Source organism: Barbus barbus, assembly GCF_936440315.1.
Source record: "Barbus barbus genome assembly, chromosome: 6".
Classification (NCBI taxonomy): domain Eukaryota; kingdom Metazoa; phylum Chordata; class Actinopteri; order Cypriniformes; family Cyprinidae; genus Barbus; species Barbus barbus.
In genome coordinates this window covers 12,472,806-12,496,368 of record NC_136734.1, presented here as the reverse complement: position 1 = coordinate 12,496,368, position 23,563 = coordinate 12,472,806, and the positions used below count along the sequence as shown (strand labels likewise).

At 37.7% G+C, this 23,563-nt stretch overlaps 1 protein-coding gene and 1 long non-coding RNA gene across 4 annotated transcripts in view; both read right to left on the bottom strand.

Annotated features, from left to right (window-relative positions):
* The window catches only part of traf2b (Tnf receptor-associated factor 2b), a 33,139-nt gene extending 17,371 nt beyond the window's left edge, over positions 1–15,768 (bottom strand). The window contains exons 1-2 of one of the 2 annotated variants that reach the window (XM_079418329.1): positions 15,701–15,768; positions 4,490–4,710 (exon numbers count right to left, since the gene is read on the bottom strand). In XM_079418329.1, the coding sequence (XP_079274455.1) occupies positions 4,490–4,710 (221 nt within the window). In that variant the 5' untranslated portion in view covers positions 15,701–15,768. Of the gene's footprint in view, positions 1–4,489; positions 4,711–15,539; positions 15,629–15,700 lie in introns of those variants that run through there. The other variant, XM_079418330.1, reaches the window with a different exon arrangement.
* Positions 1–23,563, bottom strand: part of LOC306870868 — a 1,223,475-nt gene that overhangs the window by 1,061,844 nt on the left and 138,068 nt on the right. The gene's annotated exons all lie outside the window — the stretch shown is intronic.

The following is a 23,563-nucleotide window of genomic DNA, read 5'->3' as shown; positions in this document are numbered from 1 at the left end:
AAACCTCAGAAGGTCAACCGTGGCCTCAATAATCAGAACTTTCCGCAATGAGAACCGGTAAGTTATCAGCATGCACTAAACATTATGCTACTCTCAATTGTCAAATGACTGCATACCAATGTGTATCCCAGAATAGGTGATGTGACCAAGTGTCTTCTTACTCTAATGTTCCCTGTAGAATTGTGACCAGGCCAAATAGTGGAGGCAGAGGCAAAATTCTAACTGACCAACAAGAGCAGGCTGTGGTCGATTTGGTTTGGGCCAGAAATGATATTCGCCTTACAGAAATTAGCCAGCATATCTTGGACAATGTCAATGAACAATGTGGGATCCATAAGTTTGCCGACTATTGCACGCATACTGAAAAGGCACCAGGTATCTATAAAACAACTATACCGTGTGCCTTTCGAAAGAAATGCAGACAGAGTGAAGCAAATGAGGACTGACTATGTTCAGGTCAGTTCAGTTTCAAGATGGCTGTTGTAAAAACATTCACAAAAATTCTACATTGTACAGTAATCTCTAAATCTCTTTCCAAAATGTATTTTTAGAGGGTGATGGAGCTGGATGCTGATGACGACCATCACAAATTCATATATTTGGATGAGGCAGGTTTTAATCTGGCCAAGACAAGGAGGAGAGGTCGGAATTTCATTGGCCAGCGGGCAACCATCCAAGTACCTGGACAACGTGGGGCCAACATTACCATGTGTGCGGCTATATCAGAAGATGGTGTGGTGGGACGCAAACCTCACATTGGACCATATAATGCAGCTCTCCTTGTCACCTTTCTTGATGAACTCGATCAGGTTTGTAGAGCTGAAGGTGTGACCTATGTCATTGTGTGGGACAATGTCAGGTTCCATCATGCTCATGTGGTGCAAGCATGGTTTCAGGCCCATGCACAATTCACCACCCTGTATTTACCCCCATACTCTCCCTTCCTTAACCCGATTGAGGAATTTTTCTCCGCATGGAGATGGAAGGTTCATGATAGGCACTCTTCTCCAGGCCATGGATAACGCCTGCAATGACATCACAGCAGACCAGTGTCAGGCCTGGATTCGCCATGCCCGAAGGTTTTTTCCAAGATGTTTGGCTAATGAAAACATCCATTGTGATGTAGATGAGAACCTGTGGCAAAATCCACAACACAGAGTTGATGACAATGTAGAAGTACAGTAATCACTCCTGTTTTGTTTCTTACAGTACAAGCAAGTTGAGGAACACTGCATTTGATGTTTTACTGTACTGTCTTTTCTATTTCATAGCTAATTACTGTATTTTTGCTTTGATTCAAATAAACCTATGTTGTGATTGTACTGTAGTGTTTTGCATCAATATATCACAAACTTTGTTCAATGATTCCACTGTGTCTGTAGTATTCTCTCCACTACTGCAGTACTTTTACAGAGATGTATTTACTGTACATGTAGTACCATAATGAAACCTGCATCACCTATTTTGTTCTACAATATTTAATGATTGTACGAACAATGACATGGTGAAACTATCGGTTGCTTGTGTGTGGGTGATCTATAGTTATGTTTCAATGGTATTTCACAGTAAATTAGTTTTTTGAACCAATGATTGTGCAAGTGCAAGATTTCTTTTAAAGATGTGAATGCACAATGCAATGTTTTGAACATTAGACAGCCTGTGTTACAAGTGATAACCGTTTTGAGTTTTGTGTCTAGAGTTGTGAAAAATGACAGGATAGAAAATAACCTATTACTTCTAAATTATGAGTTTTTTTTTATGGTCACACTTTAGTTTGGGGACCAACTCTCACCACTGACTAACTATAAACTATGACTTTTTGCCTCCAACTCCTAATTTTCTGCTTATTAACAGTAAGGCAGTTGTTAAGTTTAGGTATGGGGTAGGATTAAGGAATCTAAAATATAGTCGTGCAGAATAAGCCATTAGTATGTGTTTTCTAAGTACTAATAAACCACTAATTTGCTAGAAATATGCATTCTAATAAGCAACTAGTTAATAGTGAGAAATGTTCCCTAATCTAAAGTGTTACCATGTTCAAGATTTTTTATTCGTCACATACACAATTATACACAGTATAACCAGCAGTGAAATGTAAGTAATGTTTTTATGATATTGCAAAGGAGGTATTTGAGTTGAAATTGATGCTATTATGCCCACCTAATTTACAGATATGTGAATTGCCTCCCAATTTATAACGTCTTAAGTCAGGAGTTCTCAATCTCTTTTTACTCCAAGGCACACCTACTTGTATTCTGTTAGAACTTTGCAAAAATGTCACTGCAGATATTCTTTACAACTTAAAAGTACATAAAGCTTAAACTTTACCAAATAAGTCCCAAGTCGACCTGCCATACCAAACAAAGCCACAGGAAGATGTCAAAGGACTGTTTATAAAGTACTATACGGATCCATTCAGAATCACTAAACAAACCAAAATACAAATTAAAAATGAAAACATTCTGAATGTGTAGAAACTCAGCAATCTGAAGGTGGTCGTCATCATCAATGAATAGTTCCTATGTCACAACAAACAATCATGTCTGTGCTAGTAGTGTCCGATGTCCATATGTACATAATCAATACTGATCCTCACAAACTTCTCCAAAACATGCTTCTTCGGTGAGAATCAGCTATAAAACACTCACTGTAAATAATTTTGGCGGTAACACTTTATTTTAGGGTCTCTTAACTAGTTGCATATTAGGCATGCATATTACTATATTAGCAATTCTTTAGTAGTAATTATGCACACGTTAATGCCTTATTCTACATGAACTTATTCTACCCAATACCTAAACTTAACAACTACCTTACTAACTATTAATAAGCAGCAAATTAGGAATTTATTGAGGGGACAGTTGTAGTTAATAGTGAATAAGTGTTCCCTATTCTAAAGTGTTACCATTTTGACAACTACGTGAATATACTGAACTCCCGTTTCAAGCACAAATATGATTTTATAGTGATCAGTGCGACAAGAGAGCAAATACAAGGTTTGTTGCGCATCAATAATAACGGACACATGAGTGCTTAATGTACAACTCCTGGATGACACTATAATTGCCTTTACCTCCATCAAAACTTAGCATGACTTTTTAGCTGGCTTGCTCTATCCAGCCAAGACCTGTAGTTTGTGTATCATAGGCTCATGCAGAGGTCTGGTGTTTTGAGGCACTATTCAGTTTGCTCCAAAACACAGAATGTTAAGCCCTATTCGGACGGGATTCGTTTTAAAGGGCTAGATGGGGTGATGTAATTTTACCACAGGACGTCTGTAATATTGATGGTCGATTAAAAATCTCAGTAAAACCATCAGAAGTGGGAGGGGTAACTCGATTTACGCACCGCCGTCAGCTTCTTCAAGTGCCTCCATATTTTAAAAACCGCAGAAAATGACAGGAAATGACAGAATATTTACGTATATTTTTACAGCTGGTCTATTCACACGGGATTAGTATTACCTGAGGTAATTTCTCCGGACCTTTTTACAGAAGATAAAAGTCGCTGTAATCTTTACTGACATTGTCTGTAATGATTACTGAGATGGCGCATTCGGACGGGACTAAAATAACTGAGAAGCTGTGGTAATAATTACTTTACCCCACCTCTCCATGTAAAACTAATCCCGTCCGAATAGGGCTTTTGAATACATGGAAGAGAGGTAGTATTGTAATTTATTTTTATGTTTACACTTTAAAAAAAAAAAAATATTTATCATAAAATTAGTCAATTGAATAGTCAATTCTTTTCTTTTTTTTTAAGCACATAAAAACTTTTCAGACATAACATTAGTTGTATCTAGTACTGTCAAGCGATTAATCATGATTAATCGCATCCAAAATAAAGGTTTGTGTTTACATAGTATGTGTGTGTACTGTGTACATTTATTATGTATATATAAATACACACCCATGCATGTATATATTTAAGAAAAATGTTACATTTACATATTAAATATATTTATAATATAATATATAATAATATAATATAAATTATGACTATAAATATATACATAATATATAAATATTTTCAAAATATATAATGTGTGTGTGTTTATATATACATAAATATACAGTACACGCAGATATATTGTGTAAATAAAAACTTTTATTTTGGATGCGATTAATCGCGATTAATCATTTGACACCACTGGTTTTATCATTAAAAAATGCTTGTCCTAATAGTATAAAATCACTATAAAAAGTTGACAAAAAAAAAACTATAGCCAAACGACTGACACCAAGGTAAAGCTCACCAAAGATTGAAAATATCCTAGGACATATCCACAGAGGTAAGTGAAGATAGTATATCCAGATTGAAGGAGAACCCTTTGGGTTAAGAGGCCAAAGCATGGATCAAGATCAAGCGAAAGGAGGGATATTTTTCCATCTAGCTAAAGTGCAGTGGTAGATTAAAGGGATTGGGAATGTCCATGGAGAGGGTGTCAATAAATGCGGAGCAAGAGGCAGAGGGCTGCCCTGGGTACCTGGTGAGTTGTTTGAAACAGAACACACAGAAGCGATGTCCACACTGTGCTTGGAAAGGTTTCCTAAGAATCTCTTTGCACTGCTGACATTGATATTTTGGTTCCATGGACACAGACAGCACTTCTCGAGATATCCCAGGTAATGTGGAGTCCAATGAAGAAGGTAAAGATGGACATGCCATTGCCTTCCATTTACCCACAGTGCTAGCAGTGCTGATCATCTGTAAAAAAAAATAATAATAATAAAATAAAAAATAAGCACAAATTAGCAGAAAAATGGCAGAAGTGTTTTACCACCTTTGTTTAAAATCAACATGAATTTGCATTTATAATTAATTTATCTTCCATTATATGACGTATTTATGAATGAAAGAGGACACTCAACCATATAAAAAAAATTGTAGGTTTGGACTTGAAAATGGAGTCACACCAGAATGTGAAACCGATGTTAATTTTTTACTTCTTTAGAAAATACTATAATATAATAAGCCTGCATTATTGTGTGCACAGTATAACAGCTGGACAAATCAGAGACATTATTACGTTATAATTAACAAATAGCCCAATAGACTCCTCACCAAACCACTGGAATTGGTGCAGTGATGTCTGTGAACTACCCCCAGGCCACTGGATACCATAGCAGCAAGAAAACTTTAAAAGATAAGATTTGCAATTCAAAAGTTGCACCTCTCCAGGAGACCAAGTCAGAATAATCTTTGGAGTTCATCACTCTTCAGCCCAGAAGAACTAGACTCCAACACCACCGAACCAATGAACCATCAAGACTTTCATCCAAGTGCAATGTTCTCGACCGATTCCAAATTCTGATTTTTTGTAAGCGTGACCTGCCCATACCGTTTTTTTGCCAATTCTGATTTTCTTTCTAAAGTCCAAAGTATACTTCACTTTTTTACATGTTACACATTTAGCAAACAGTGTGCGTGATGCGAATTGTCATCAGAATACTGCACGTGCAAAACCCAATTTTTATAACAGTGCGTACTTAGTATGAGCAGGTCGCACATGCGCATTGAATTTGTTTTGCAGTAATCAGTTGTTCCACAAGTTAAAAACACTAGCCCTGTTGATTCACAGTAGAAAACAAAACTAAACAGACAGAACAACAACAAAATAGTGGAGACTGCAACAACAAGATTTTGGCAATATTGCGAATAAAGGTCATTGCACACTGAGTCTGAAATTATAGTCTGAAATTTTCGCATGTTAAAAAATAAATACGACCTCACGTTGTCAATCATGTTCACACACTACCTCCGAAACTTTTGTCCGTCATAAAATTTTTTGGATCAGGTTCGATTTTCTGCATTTTCGCATCCGTTGCAAGCATTTTGATTGGACAGGATGACGAATACGAAATAACGCATATGAAATTTTCAGTCTCAGTGTGCAAGGACCTTAAACTTTACTTCTTGTAAATGCAATACTTCGATTAGGGTTGTGACGGTGGCAGATTTTTATAGACATACAGTGCCCTCCATAAGTATTGGAACAGTAAAGAGTCAAGACATTTGCAAATATGATTAAAAGATGAATATGAGACAAAACTACAGAATGTCACATTTTATTATTAAACGTTTCAACACACATGTTTTACCAAATAAAAAGAACAGTACTTTTAGAGTTCATCCCGTTGGTAGGCAAGATGGTTTTGTACCCTTCCAAATTCATTCTGCTACTGTCATCATACATTAAGTCATCAGTAAAGTTGAGAGGGCTTGTCCAGAGGCAAGCCATGCCATGACACCACCTCCACCATACTTTACAGATGAGGCTGTAGGCTTGGGATCATTTGCAGTTCCTTTTTTCTCCACATTTTTGCTTTCCCATCCCTTAGATAAAAGGTTCATCTTTGTCTCATCGGTCCATAAACACAGTTCCAAAACTCTTCTGGCTCACCTTTGTGTTTTTTTGCAAACTCTAATCTTGCCTTTCTATTTTTGGTGCTGGTCAGAGGTTTGCATCTTGCGGTGTAGCATCTGTAATTCTGTGTCAAAGTCTCCTGAGGACAGTAGATTGTAGGGGTGTGACGAGACACTTATCCCAAGAGACGAGACGAGATTATTTATTTTTTTTTAAATCCTCAATGATGAAATATATAGGGCAAAAGAGTCTTTTAGTCAATTGAAAAACACAAAATGCAAAAAAAAAAAAAAAAAAAAAAAAAGTAGGTGCATTTTGAAATCAACCTGTACTTTATGAAATGAAACTTCTATTTTAATGAATTATATGCAGCAATAAACATGTGAACGTGAACTAGAGCTGCACGATTCTGGATATATTGAGAATCACATTTGTTTTAAATAAATTGCAGATCATGATTCTGAAAAAAAATATATTAACTATACAAAATAACGTAATTTACTAGTGGTTCTGACAAAATGTTCATTGCTTAAGTCTTTTAAAAATATACATTCATTTGAATAAAATAAAATAAATTCAATGGAGTCAGTGTCTCAGTTAATAAAGACTCCTTTCACTACTGAAATCTCCAGAATGAATGATTCAATGTCAAATACTTAATTTTTTAAACGGGTTGTCGCCACCTCCTGGCGGAAGGCAAGTCTTACAATACAAGTGTTAAGGTACTTTCGTTTTGATCGCTACTGTAGACAACAAGTGTTTTATACCCAAACTATAAACTTTTATCCAAGTAGGCCTACTTCTGTTATTAAATGTCTGTAACATAAATAATGATGTGTGGTTGAAAAGACTGTTTGTGTTGCTCTTTCTGGATCAGCAGCAGCATGAATGCAGATTTGAATGTCTTTAAGACGCTTACGATGTGAAACAGGTGTTAGTGGAGTTGTTGGTATGGCGTGTTTTGTCGCGTTTTGTCGCAAAATCGCAATTTTTTAATGATTAATGGTGCAGCTCTAACGCAAACACTGCAAAATGTTTTGTGAGGATATTTTCACGTTCTGGCGAGACCAGTCGGATCTCACGAGACACATCTGATCTCACGAGATCTCGTCACATCCCTAGTAATTATCAGAGCATCACCCCAGCTTTCTGGAAGTTGTTGGTGATTTTACAGACATGTCTTTTAGGATTAATTTTCACAGCTTTTATGATTTGTCGGTCATCAGCTACTGTTGTTTTCTCAGCCGATCAGGTCGTTTTTGGTTGCTGGTGTCGCTGTTGGTTTCCAAACTCTTTATTTCTCCATGCCCTTTGTTTTTGCTATAGCTCTAATTGACTTCCTCTTTTCTTTTAGCATTCAAATTGCTTGCTTTTCTCTCAAAGTCAGCTCCCTCATCTTTATCCTGGTTTGTGTGCGTCATCATCGATTGCAGGATCCAGAATACAGAAGTAATGGATATAACTGATGCGACACATTCCCTGCTTTTAATATCTGAAGAATTATTGCAACAGAACACAGCTGATCACTTAGAAAGACCTGTGAGGAAACTGTTCCAATACTTAGTTGTGGCCTAATGGATAGAGAGTTGGACTTGTAACTCCAGGGTCGTGGGTTCGAGTCTCAGGTCCGGCGGGGATTGTAGGTAGGGGAGTGAATAACCAACACTCTCTCCACCCTCAATACCACGATTGAGGTGAGACCCTTGAGCAAGGCACCAAACCCCCAACTGCTCCGGGTGTATGTTCACTGCAGTGTGTACACTTGGATGGGTTAAATGCAGAGCACAAATTCCGAGTATGGGTCACCATACTTGGCCACACACCACTTCCCTTTCCTTATGCTCACATCAGATAGGGGGATGAAACTCTAAAAGTGCTGAACTTCTTATCTGGTAAAACATCTGTGTGTTGTAAATATCTTGATTCCACAGCCAACAGAGCAATTTTGTCTTTACTGTTCCAATACTTTTGGAGGGCACTCCAAAATTATTGGAACAGTGCGACGCAGTTTGACTATAGTTCTGTGTAACGTTAAATTCATAGATAAGACACGCTGTCTGCAGGCATTTCATAATAATTCTGATAACATACCAGTTGAGAAATGCAATAATATGATGTTTTGTTTGTTATAGGGCTGGGCAATATGTCAAAAAAATCTTATCGATAATCGTCGTAAAAAATATTGCGATATCCGATAATATATTCCAAAGCCCCGCCCCGGCCAATACAACATTGCCGAAATGCACCATAAACACACGTTCAGTTTGGTCTTAATTATTGCCACATTAAATTTTCGGTTTTACTTTTTCTTAGTTTGTGTTTAAACTAACAGAAAACATTAGCTTTACTGTTATGTTGGTGTTGCTAATAATTTCCATTCTGTTCTTATCAAATGTGAATTCCATTCAAATGAGTCGGACTGTTTTGTTACGCTTTTGGCGTATAAACATTATATCGAACATTTATCGAACTCTTCATATCATTTTATCAAGGAAAATTACATTGCGATAATTATCGTTATCAAATTATCGCCCAACCCTACTACTGATACAGAAGAAAGCCAACCAGCTGTGCCATGTGATAATAATGGCAATAGGTCAGATTGAGTTAGACCTATCGGACTGTGCCAACTAGAGTTTCATGCCAGAACTCTGTATTTCTTTCACCAACTACCTCACATAATTTGTGAAAAGATTCAGTGAATCCAGATAAATCTCAGTACGCGTAGGGCAAGGCAGAATGTGTATGACCTTTGAGCCCTCAGATGGCACTGCATGAGAAACCATTATGCTGCTGTGTGAAATATAACATGAGCTCGGGAGTACTATGAAAAACTGATGCCACTTAACACAGTCTGCAGCTGCATCAAGAAATGCAAAATGTGTACTGTGGTAGCCTCGAGAGTATAACTGGGTTAAATTGGTAGTTGTATGTCCTTTTTGGAGCTTGTCAGCCACAAGTTACTATCTGCTTCATTTGACCTATCGGTAAGACCCGCCCCCCTTAGTTACTGTTGCTCCCTCGAACAAACATTGCTCACTGTCTTACAATGACAGCTGCAGTGTGTAAACCTTGTCACACAATGTTTTTGCACAATTTTGGACACCAAAAGAAGGCCACCAAATGGGAATTAAATATTCCATGGAGGGATTTATAAAATATTTAAAAATAACTATGGTGGGTAACTCGAAGCGAGGGTTTACAGATCTCAATGCAAGCGGGAGAAGTCTCATATTACGGTCGGTCATCACGATCGTGGATGACAACATGCAGGATCAACACTGTTCATGTATCGCAGAGTACAATTAAATTAATGTACATTTTACCAATTTAATATGGAGAGGCACTGAATTGTAGACCTTCATTTGTGTGTTTTTGACCTACACTGTACAAGACGCAAGAACAATCTGCTATTTAGTTTTGTACATTAGCATGGACTCACTGACTTTAACGTTAGCTAGTTTTAGCCAGAGATACCTTGTTAATGCACAAGATAACGTTAACGTTCTGCTTGAGCAGATGAAAATTGTAACTTAATGAGTGCATGACAACCACAAAATGAATGTTTTTGTCTTTATTTGTATTGGGGTTGAATACTTAGGGACATTTTGCTCTGTTTTGTTTGGATTCAGGAAATATAATAAAATAAATAATATTGCCCACCCTCTCAGGATACCTGGAATCAGTGTTACAAGTACCCCAGGCACATAGTTTTTCCATTTTTGAAACCCCATAAAACCGATGCGAGCGTCGGATCTTCCAATATTTCTCTATGGCGCTGAAACCTAAAGATGTCCGATGCTGCGTCCCTACTTATACTATGCCCTAAAAGTATGTACTCTTTTTGTGAAGAAAAAGTACATACTTTGAGTATAGAATAGTAGGCAAGCTTTGAGACATACTACTTCGTCATAGCTGCGTCTTTAATGGACGCTCTGTTGCTTAGTTACGTGCAGGCTGGAACGGTTTAAACTGCCGTCAACCATCTTGTCACAGTTAACATCATCCAGATTTCATTTAATTTGATTTGTGGATGATGTTGGAGAGAATTAAAGAAGCACATCGAGGGTCTTTCATGCCGAGAACTCTGCTCATGTGTTTGCATAATAATGCATTTCAAAGTTAAAGGAACACTCCACTTTTTTTGGAAACAGGCTCATTTTCCAACTCCCCAAGAGTTAAACAGTTGAGTTTTACCGTTTTTGAATCACTAAATATTGGATTCAATCTTTTTGTCAACTCGTTTTCTTTCATTTAGGACTGGTTTTGTGTTTCTATTTGCTTCTGATTAATCGTAGGCCTCATTTATCTAAAAGTAGGCACCTAATTTTTTGAGTGAAAAAAGCTTTTTTTATGAATAATTTTCACAATATGAGAGAAAAACACACTAGTGTGCTCTAATGTTTAATCAAGAAGTTTGCTTTTAAATGCTTTTATTTTGTACAAAATTGCACAAAGTCACACTTGTCAAAAATGGCTGGCCATTGAAAGTGAATTGGGAAGAATGAAAGAAACAACTAGTGTTCAGGAGCATGTTGGGCTTGCAAATAAAGACCTTGGACCTGTGCATGTGTGGATGCATTTATACTCAAGCTATCACACACACACATACACACGCACGCGTACACACACACACACACACCCATCCATCCATGCATACAAACTATTGTATTACACCTATTTCATCCTACCCTGAACTGCATGCAATTTATGAATCTGATATAACTCTCTCTCTCTCTCTCTCTCTCTCTCACACACACACACACACTCAAACTGCCTTGTCTTTAGCCTGCATTGACCTCAAAAAGAATCTTTTCTTTCACCACATATTCTAGACAAAACATTATGACAATATGTTTTGAGGCTTTCGTGTTCTCTCAGAGTAAACGAAAGTTTAAAATTAAATGCTAGAGCATACAAATGCCTCACAGTGCCTTGCTTGTCATTTATGGCGTAAACAAAATGGCGCCGCTGATGGCAGCTATTGTGCGTTGCTCCTCAGTGTTCGTATTGTTTTTGTTTGTTTTTCCTGTTTTTTGTTTTTCAAATAAGATCAGTTTTACCAGGGATGATCTGCTGAACATTCGGCAGAACACACCACAAAATCTTCTACCGGTTTTTGATTTTTCGGACGTTTTGCTGGACATTGTAGTTGGTGGAGCCGTAGCTCTGGTCAAACGCTTCAGGAGGCGCAGGCAGGGAAAGAGAGCCGGCGCGCTCGTGAAACTTCGTCAGTGCGGATTTAGAACGGCGTTACCTAGCATCCATCTGGCGAATCTCCGCTCTCTACCCAACAAAACGGACGAACTCCTTCTGCTCTCCCGGACAAACAAGGACTTTTCTAACTCTGCTGCTCTGTGTTTCACGGAAACCTGGTTGAATGGCGACATACCGGACAGCGCGATTCATCTGCCTAATTACCAGCTGATCAGAGCAGATCGGGACACAGAATCAACGGGGAAATCGCGCGGCGGCGGGACATGCTTTTACATCAATGAGAGGTGGTGTACAGATGTAACTGTGTTAAAGAAGATGTGCTGCTCAGATCTAGAAACACTCTTCATTAACTGCAAGCCGTTCTATTCGCCGCGGGAGTTCTGCTCGTTCATTCTCGTGAGTGTTTACATTCCACCGCAAGCGCACGTGAGCACAGCTCTACAGAAACTCGCTGATCTGATCACAGAGTGAGCAACAACACCCGGACTCTGTTTTAATCATTCTCGGGGACTTTAATAAAGCAAATCTCTCCCGTGAACTGCCAAAATACAGACAGCACATCACATGCCCCACCAGAGACAGTAATATATTGGATCACTGTTACACAACAATAAAGGACGCATATCACTCTGTTCCACGAGCAGCTTTAGGACTCTCTGATCACTGTTTGGTTCATCTTATTCCATCCTACAGGCAGAAACTTAAGTCTGCAAAGCCTGTATTAAGATCTGTTAAAAGATGGACTAACGAAACAGAGCAGGATTTACAAGCCTGTTTCAACCTGACTGATTGGACTGTTTTTGAAGCTGCAGCAAATGACCTGGACGAGCTCACAGAGACTGTAACATCTTATATCAGTTTCTGTGAGGACATGTGCATTCCTACCAGGACTCATCTATTCTACAACAATGACAAACCATGGTTCACTGCCAAACTCAGACAGCTCCGTCAGGCCAAAGAAGATGCTCACAGAAAGGGGATAAAGTCTTGTACAAACAGGCCAAATACACACTGGAAAAGGAGATCAGAGTGGCAAAGAGGAATTATTCTGACAACCTCAGGAACAAATTCTCTTCCAGTGATCCGGCTTCAGTGTGGTTAGGATTGAAGGACATCACCAGCTACAAAACACCACCCCCCAGCACTCTGGAGAATCAACACCTGGCAGACGACTTAAACGAGTTCTTTTGTCGTTTTGAACGATCACCCCACACCCGCCCAGAACACCCCTCCACACAACCATTCACACCTCCAGCAACCCCTCTCTCCCCCACATGTACAATTCAAATCAGTGAAGAAGATGTGTGCCAGGTCTTCAGGAAGAACAAAAGAAGGAAAGCACCTGGTCCAGATGGTGTGTCACCAGCCTGATCGTGGACTTCAGGAGAAACCACCCTGCTCTCCCCCCACTCACCATCATGAACAGCACTGTGACTGCAGTGGAGTCATTCAGATTCCTGGGCACCACCATCTCTCAGGACCTGAAGTGGGATATTCACATTGACTCCATTGTCAGGAAGGCCCAGCAGAGGTTGTACTTTCTTCGCCAGCTGAGGAAGTTCAACCTGCCACAGGACTTACTGAAACAGTTCTACTCTGCCATCATTGAATCCATCCTCTGCTCTTCAATAACTGTCTGGTTCAGCTCAGCTACCAAATCTGATCTCAGAAGACTACAGAGAGTAGTCCGGACTGCTGAGCGAATCATTGGTACAACCCTCCCCACTCTCCAAGAACTGTACTCATCCAGAGTGAGCAAAAGGGCTGGCAAAATCACTCTGGACCCCTCACATCCAGCACACTCCCTCTTTGAACTGTTACCGTCTGGTCGACGCTACAGAGCTCTGAGCACCAGAACGACCAGACACAGGAACAGTTTCTTCCCTCAGTCAATACATCTCATGAACACTCAATAAATAAACGTAGAACACACAACTAATACATTATCCATTCACCACACTCACTTATTTTATTTTTATTTTTATCATTTCTAATTTGCACATACTTGAACTGTACATACATAGTCGCCTATATTATATATTGTGTATTTTTTATTTTTTTGCTGCTTTGTACACTGGTTATTGGCTATTTGTTGTTATTTTGTTTTATTACCTGTGTCCTGTCCTGTTACTGTCTTTCTGTTGCACTGTGGAGCTTCTGTCACTACAACAAATTCCTTGTATGTGTAAACATACTTGGCCAATAAAGCTCATTCTGATTCTGATTCTGATTACACAAGGAAGAGACAACTGAAGAAGAATTTTACAGTGAAGATGCATTGCAAGATATATTGGAAGAGAAAAATATCACTGGACAAGCTGAAAACCTTGCAACAACTGAAAAGGAGCAATCTTCTGATTTTGAGGACCCAGCTGAAGTAACGTTCTGGTCGAAGGATGGAAAAAAAAAATATTATTTTGAAGTCAATGCAGGCCAAAGACAAGGCAGTTTGAGCATTTGTGTGCATTGTGTGTGTGTGTGTGTGAGTGAGAGAGAGAGAGAGAGAGAGAGAGAGATTCATAAAAGCATATTGCATACAGTTCAGTGTAGGATGAAATAAGTGTAATACAATAGTTTGTATGCATAGATGTTTGTGTGTGTGTGTGTATATGTGTTTTTATATTCCGGTGGGGACTTAAACCTGAATACACACAGACTCATGGGGACTTGTGTCACGGTGAGGACCTAAATTGAGGTCCCCACGGGTAAACAAGCTTATAAATCACACAGAATGAAGTTTTTTGAAAATCAAAAAATGCAAAAAGTCTCCTGTGAGGGCTAAGTTTAGGTGTAGGGTTGGTGTAGGGCAATAGAATATACGGTCTGTACAGTAGAAAACCATTACGCCTATGGAAGTCCCCACAAGGATAGCGAAACAAGTCTGTGTGTGTGTGTTATAGCGTGAGTATACATGCACGCACAACATGCTCCTGAACACTAGTTGTTTCTTTCATTCTTCCCAATTCACTTTCAATGGCCGACCATTTTTGACAAGTGTGACTTTTTGCAATTTTGTACAAAATAAAAGCATTTAAAAGCAAACTTCCTGATTAAACATTAAAGTACACTAGTGTGAGAAATTTTCATAATTTCTCTCATATTGTGAAAATTATTCATAAAAAATGCTTTTTTCACTCAAAAAATTAGGTGCCTAACTTACTTTCAGATAAATGAGGCCTACGATTAATCAGAAGCAAATAGAAACACAAAACCAGTCCTAAATGAAAGAAAACAAGTTGACAAAAAGAATGAATCCAATATTTGGTGATAATATAGCATAATGACAGATTTATAAGCAATTGTTTCGAGTCCGGTCAAATGACCGGGAACACCACGAGTGTGACTTTTTGCAATTTTGTACAAAATAAAAGCATTTAAAAGCAAACTTCCTGATTAAACATTAAAGTACACTAGTGTGAGAAACGGTGCACATTTTTATAATTGTTTGTTTAATATTGTGAAAATTATTCATAAAAAAATATTTTTTCACTCAAAAAAATGAGGTACCTACTCTCAGATAAATGAGGCTTACGATTAATCAGAAGCAAATAGAAACACAAAACCAGTCCTAAATGAAAGAAAACAAGTTGACAAAAAGATTGAATCCAATATTTGGTGATAATAGCATAATGACAGATTTATAAGCAGTTGTTTGGAGTCCGGTCATTTTTGACCGGGAACACAACGGGCGTGACCGGAGTCCGAACACAACCAGAGGGTTAAATTACCCACAACTTCCCGTGTTTGTTCAAAGTCATATCTAGTCTAGGCCTAAATTATATGTTGCGTGTTGACAAAGTATGTTGCCGAGTTACAGCCACTAAAACATTCAACGTTATTAATGATCAAAACCAACAGATTACGCAAGAGGAATCATCAAGTGTCTTTAAAGCTACCACAAAAGTAATGTAAACCGATTCAAAAACTCAAACGGCAGCTGAGAGCCACGTACCTTGTTTCTTGACTCTCCCAGTGAGAGGAAAAATGGCAACTCACTCGAGCACCAGCACACTACGCGTACACTGCCCAACTACAGGCAATGTAATACAAATTCGAAACAATACGGTCAACGTGAATCTCAAAGCAACTAAAAAGAATATAAAAGTTACTCACCAAATACTTCCAAATACTGTGGGGTACTTCCAAAAACTAACCGTCAGTGTTTGCGTAAGTACGTGTGCGCGTCATCACACACGCAAGCGTAGATAAAGCCATATGGCAAGCCATATTAACATTTGAAGCATTTGAATTGTTTTCTATTGGCAGTGAGTATTTTGCGTGCTGTTTATGCGCTCGGGCACCTCCGTGTTTTAGCTGCCTGCTGCACCTCACATTTTTGTAGGAGCACTCTGAAGTAAAATAAATAAATCAACTGAGCAGAAACCCTGCTAGTCTGTCAAACCGTTTCTACTCTTAATGTCATCCATATTGCTATGAAGTACAGCATTCTGTGTAGAGTTCAAATGGGTTTACGTTTTGTGGTCTGCACTGAATTGTGCATATGATGACAATGACAATTCATTTATATAGCACAATTAAAAACGATGACCAATGTGCTTTACAGTAACTAAAACCACAAACAACAAGAATAAAACAAAAGACAAAAACAATTAAAATAGTAATAGAGTACCATAAAAGAAAAGCACTTCAACGTAATAAAAACAGTAATACACAATACAAACGAAGATGCTTCAAGTATTAAATGCTTTATCAAACAGAAAAGTTTTTAACTTAGATTTAAAAACAGACAAAGATGATGCCAGTCTATTCGAGATGGGCAAATCATTCCAAAGTCTGGGGGCAACTACAGAAAAAGCACGGTCACCCCTACATTTCAACCTTGACTTGGGAATTGACAAAAGTCTCTGTTTTGATGACCTGAGTGATCTGGTTGAATGGTGCTCATTCAGTAGAACAGAAAGGTAAGATGGAGCCATACGATTTATTAAACATGTCTTTATTGAGAAAACATATAAGACAACAGAAAAATATTCGAAGACAATTTTTTTAAAACTGTCTTCCCACCCTCAGCATCCACATGTTCAATTACACAGGGCTAAATAAAATAAAATAAATAAAACAAAAGGGAAAATAAATTTTACTGCACATGGGCTAAGACAGACAGATATTACCACATCAAATAAAGTATATCACATTTACATTAATCACTGGATTGAGAGGAATCTAACATTTCTTGTATTACTATTTCGTTGTTTTCAAGGAATTGTATAAAAAGGCCCCATATTTTATAATAATCTTTCAGTTTAGCCTTAGTACTGTATGTCAGTTTTTCCAAAACAATACAGTGTGATAAATCTTTTAACCAATGACCAATTGATGGACCTTCTATTTTCTTCCAATAAAATGCTATTGACCGTCTCGCGAGAACTAAACAGATGTCTATCATTTTAATTTGATGTTTTGATACTGATATACCAACAGGAACTAGACCTAACACACATATTTCAGGAGTCACTGGCATTGGTTTTAAAATTATTTAAGATATTAATGTCATCACTTTTTGCCAGAATGTCTGAATAACATCACATTCCTAAACACAATGAAAAAACCTTCCCTTATATTTTTGGCATTTAAAGCAAACATCTGGAATATTAGGGTTAAGAATGGTCTGGACATTGAATAATGTTGCTTGACTCTGATGTAACTGCAAACTTGTAAATATTTGAAGAAGCGAGTCATAGGGATTCCAAATTTATCCCTGAGTTTATTAAAAGACATGAGCATATCTCCCTCGAACAAGTCACCAATCTTTTGAATACCCTTTAATGCCCATTGTTTAAAACCAGAATCATTCTTCCCTGGACTGAAATCCTTGTTTCCCCAAATAGGGGCGAAATAAGAGAGAGCCGGGACTTCTCCCAATTTACGTTGTGCTTCATTCCAAACTATTAAAGTATTCTTAACAAATGGATTTTTTGTGTCCTTTTTCAGATTCTTGTACAAGTCCGAGTACAAATATAAAGCCATGTTCATATTTTTTGCAGTCATTGATTCTACTTGTACCCAGGGTAACTGTGGCTGCAAAGAAAACCAGTAGGTGGCATTAGCCAATTGTGCAGACCAATAGTACCACTGCAAATTAGGCAGACGTAGACCCCCTCTGTCATGTATGGCAGGTATAGTAGTGTTAGGCGCAGTCTTGCCTGTCTGTTTTTCCAAATAAATTTAGTAAATTTCTTATTCATATTAGGAAAAAAAACTGATGGAGGTGGAAGTGGACTAGAACGAAATAGATACAAGAATTTGGGGATGATATTCATCTTAATAATGTTTATACAACCAATCAAGGAAACTGGTAGGGATGACCATCGGAGCCATACGATTTAATGATTTGTAAACAAAATGTAAAATTTTAAAATCCACTCTGTAGCACACCAGCAACCAGTGTAATGAATGTTAAACTGGAGTAATATGATCCCATTTATGAGCACCCGTTAAAAGTCTTGCTGCCGTATTATGGACTAATTGTAATCAGGACATAGCTGAATGACTAATCCCAATGTAAAGAGAATTGCAGTGGTCCAACCTTGAAGAAATAAAGGCATGGATTACTTTTTCAAATTTTAAAAGAAAGAAAAGTCTATAAAAATATAATAAAAATATGATCCACTCTGTACTATCATGTCTCCAGACGGGAGCAGACTACAGTATGTGTGCTGCGGCGGTTTAAGTGACACAATGCGAAGCCACTTCATTTGACCCAGTCGAAAGGATATTGACACTGTCTAAATCGTTCCCTATCCCCTATATCAGTGGTTTTCAAACCTGTCCTGCAAACACCACTGCCCTGCACATTTTGTATGTCTCTCTTGTCAGACATACCCAGTTCAGGTCTTGCAGTCTCTACTAACGAGCTGATGAGTTGAATCAGGGGCACGTTCAGGCCCAACGTTTTGCTCCGGTTTCCGGGTTGAACGACATGTTTCCTGGAAACGGTGTACAACTGTGTGCAACGGGGTTTGAGATACGTTTTCTCTTGTTTGGTGGGTGTGTCAAAAATGTCAGCCCAATCAGCAGTAACGTGTATATAAACCACGCGGTATTAAAGAGACCGATCGCACTATAGGTCCAAGTGAAGTCATTTAATGTGTTCGGTATGCAGCTCGGTATGCGCAACAATTGAAGATATTAGAAGACAAGTTTGTCGTAAGAGTTTTATAGTAACATAGCATATCAACATGATGATAATAAATTTGTATGTAAATATAATTAACATCTAAATAAATTCACAAGAGCAAGTATATTGTTTGCACATGTTTATTTACATTTCACTCGATTGGGATGTTCTCTTTTATTCTGGATGGCAAGGGCAGTGACTGTAACATCGAGAGTATTTTGCAGTATTAAAAATGTATTTATACCGATTTTATCAGGCTCTGAAAATTCTTCAAAAAGAACACACACACTGGCCTTCTCAGCTGCCATAAGTGCAACTCTTGCGTCATCAGAACAGAGTGTTCAACGCATCACCGTTTCCATTTAATAAACGTTTTGCACCGTTTTTTGGGGGCTGAACTCAGCCCAGGTGTGTCTGATAAGGGAAACATACAAAATGCACTGCATGCCATTCACTTTACAGTAAATACTAAGTGTGTAAATAAGTGACCGATTTCAGCCACAGCTTCAGCAGCTATAGTGTAGGGGGCGTGACGCTTTGGATTCTAGAGAGCATTTGATTAGACAAAAAATATAATGAGAAGCTGAAGTGCAGGGTAATGTCATCAAAATCATTGATACATATTGGTGGAAGTGAGAGACTATAGGTTTTGAATGCTTGTATCTTCTAAGTGCAACTGATTTGTAGTGGTTTCAGAATTAGAATCATCTTTAATGCCAAGTACTGTGGGTGTACATGCACAATGAATTTGTCTTGACGTACTGGTGCTAACAAACACATTAAACATACAAGAAATAATAACAATAACAATAATAATAGTAAGATAAATGTTAAATAGAAAGATAAGATTAAATAAGTAGCATAAAAATCTAAGAAGTATATTATCTGTACATTTGTGGGGGAAAGTGGAGCTTTGTAGATGTTCAGAGTTGAAGTTGTTAAGGTATACATTAGTGTAAATCAGTGCAAGATGTGACAGTGCAAATGCCCATAGTTTGAATAAAGTTAATGTAATGTTTACTGGCCATGGGGGCAAATAAAAAATTATGATGTGTCATTGGAATTGTTGTTGAGGGCAGTTGCAGATGGGGAAAAAAAATGTTTTTGTGGCTTGAGGTTATGGGCCTCTGAGAATTACTCACAAGAACACTGCTAAGAATTGACGTAAGTGTAAAAAAATTCTTAAAAGTTTAAAAGTTAGTTATCAAGCACCTCAGTCATAATTTAAGTGAAGTGTAGGACTAAATCTTAAATGTCAGTCTTCGAGATGACTCACAACACTTTGCTGTGCCACAAATGGGATTTTGGATGACGACATGGCATGGACCAATCACTGAATAGATTTTCTTATTGAAGAATATTCTTAGATAAATTCAAATGGAATGGTGAAATTCCTAAGAGGCGTTTACATTCAACACACATTTGACAATAAAGAATTTTCAAGAGAATACATTATGATATACACATTGAAAATTAAAGATAAACACGTTTTTCACCATGCTTTATATACAGATTTTAAACCGCGTGTTGTTAACTGACCTAGTGTTGGGCGATATGCTCAATTGTCATATCGTCCTATAGTCAGCCTGTCAGATCACCGATACACAATATTATCGTAATAATTTATTTAATTATTTACTTACTTATTTTCATTACTGGAAAGTGAACCAACTCCAGCATAAGGCTAAAAGCAACCTAATGTTTTAATATGACTAAATTAGTATTTAACATGATAACAATTTAATAGAAATATTGTAAATTACTAATTATATTTTCCTCAGTTATTCAAAAAGCTGAGCAAAGTTGAAGTTGACAGTGAAGCTGCATGATGCCTACACTAACTGCACATGTCTGCAGTGCGTTACGCCTCCGACACAGCCACCGGAGCTGATCGTGCCACTCTTGTCAGTGACTACATTTACATGGACATCAGTAATCTAATTCTTTACCTTATTCTGAATAAGACAATATTATGATTAAGGTGTTTACATGAGTTGCTTTTAGAATAATCCTTTCATGTTCCCGTTTTACATGTTATATAGTACATAGATCGATTAATGGCATGCGTCATTACGTCGCCACGCGACGCAATCCGACGTCCCCTCCAGAATTTCACATATAAACATATAGCTCGTCTTAGTGATAATGCCATATACAGTTTTGAGTGTTTCATTTTTAATTTTATGAAAGCTTCAAGTGCAACTAATTATTTGTACGCACATACAGATGACGGTGGTGTTGAAGCTCTTTTATTTTCCCTCAAACAGTTGATCACTGCCGTGTGTGTATCCTGTCGCAAATTGCTGCGAAAAGTCCTACACAACGGTAATAGTTTGATTAAGGTGTTTACATGTCTGTACTGCACTTCAGTAATGCGACTAAAATAGGAATACTCCACATGTCTTAATTCGATTTGTATTTACTTCGATTATGACTTTAGCCGGATTAAGGTAATCAAAAATCTCTGTTTACATGGTAGACTCTTAATCAGAGTATTGTCTTAATCGTATTAAAATCGGAGTATTGATGTCCATGTAAACGTAGTCAGTGATTATGTTTATACCAGTGGCGCCGCGGCACGTTTCTGAAGCATCTCCGCATTGCATTGCTAAAGATAGACTAGAAGATAGATTTGACAGACAATAAATACTACTAGTTCTTATTACTAGATATGGGTACTTATTCTATAGATGCTAGTAAAACGCACCTTTTATGCAAGTGAAGAGCGACTTTCGGGAGCGACAGCCAATAGGAAAGAAGACGGTAGAGCTCACGTGATTGTTCTCCTCTCAGCTGTAGATAAACATACGCAATGGAGGAAAGTAGGCTCTGTTTCTCATTCATTTGTGTTTGTATTTACGGATTTAATTTAGATTTAGATTATATTTAGTCTTTTGCCTCCAAAATGTTTGTACTTAGCTGCAAGAAACTATTGGACATGCAGCGACGAAAGTCGCTGTGTCGCTGCTAGTGTGAACGGGGCTTAAAACTAACTCTGTGTAACATTATTGTGATTTGTTCATCTGTAGAATTGCACTAAACAGAGAGAGAGAGAGAGAGAGAGAGAGAGAGAACTGAGCATGTGCAATTATCTATGTCTGTCCTTTTTTTCAGGTCAAGTCAAACATTTTATGAAACAAAAAAAAAATTCCATTAGTTGTCAGAAGATGAAAGTGATATCATTGTCATAGCATCCTTTCAGCATTTAAGGGGATTTCCCATGACTAGCATCAGAGGAGTTCCGTGCACTAAATCAATGGCATTGTTCTCTATGAAGTAAAACATCGGCTTCTGCATTACCAAGGTAACGTGTTGATCATAGGTTGAGCCTTATAAAGTGGTGCTCAATGATAATTTCAACACCTTGTTTCATTCATGAATAATTCTGCATTTTTAACATATTAGTTGACTCACTCATTGACAATATAACTGCACTGAGTGACAGCCTGTCTAACATCTAAGGTGTCCTAACGACACGCAACAAGATTCCAGGGACAAACAATTTCACTGTCCACACCAAACTTGACAAGACAACGCACAGGACAGGACAGAATCAATCAAATATCACAGCCAATCAAAAGCGTGTGTGGGTGGGCTCTCTCTGGAAGGGAGTACTGCACTCACAATGTAATGGATAAGTTTATAATGTAATTCATAAATATTAAACCTTTTTAAAATTATTAAATGAGTGACCCATACCATCTTTGTCATGGAATACGCAAGTTGTTTTGCATTGATTTCACAGTTGAGCTCAAATTTTTATTAATTTATTTTCAAGATCTGAGGTAAACTATCTATTGTTGCTTTCAATATGGCTATACAAAATTATATTCAAACTCACATTAGACACTTTTAATTAGAATAAAGCACATAATCAGTACCTGAGATTATCACCGTCATGGATTGTATGTTGTTGCTCCAGCTGTGATGTTGCGGAAATAGAAACTATTTCTAAAGTAGTGGCTGGTTAGGACAAAAACTCTGATTAACATGGAAAAGATACCACTTACCGCGTGTCGCATCGCATGTAGTTAGGACACGGTGTAAGGAGAACAGAGATAAGTAAGTACCAATAAGTACTGATAGTGCTGAAATATCAACAAAACTGTTTGAAAGCCTCTTGTCCAGTTAGATTTGAGAATCGGAATTATACATTTCCCACTAAGCTTAAATATAAAGCGAGATAAATAAATTAATACATACATAAATGCATATAGCATATTGTGATACTGAGCAACTCAAAATTACCAGAAGGAAAATTTCTTCAAGGTGACAGCCCTAAGTACTAGCAGCATTTAAATAGAGACTAGTACCAGAGGCAGAGATTGTCTTACTATAGGGAGATGAGAGGGTTTGTATTACTTACTATTGGAGAAAGCGTAACGGCTAACTCGGATCACATGTGCCTTAATAACCAATCACATTACAGCCTTGACTTCATTGAATTTCAGTCAGAGTTGTGCAACGCTCAGTTGCTGTTTATGGATACCATAGGAATGAATGAGAAATGCCATAAACGGAATCCCACCTGTCGCAAAAAGTCAGTGACTTCTCTTATAAAACAGCATTTGTTTTTTTTTGTGGTAAACTCTAAAAATAGTTAAATACAAAAGTATTGTTTAGTGTAAAACATTTTGAAGATTAGCAGTTAGGCTGTGGATTCATTAAATTATAATCCGTTTCCTGTAAAAAGCTGTTTATTCACCATAGTGAATCCTCTCCTCCATTGCCATCCATTTAAAAAAAAAACGTCCTCTGGTCTCCTTTTCCACACTGAAGCGTTAGCTTTAGCCGTAACACTTTTTCGGCTAATGGTTGCCAGCTTCTTCTAGTGGCTT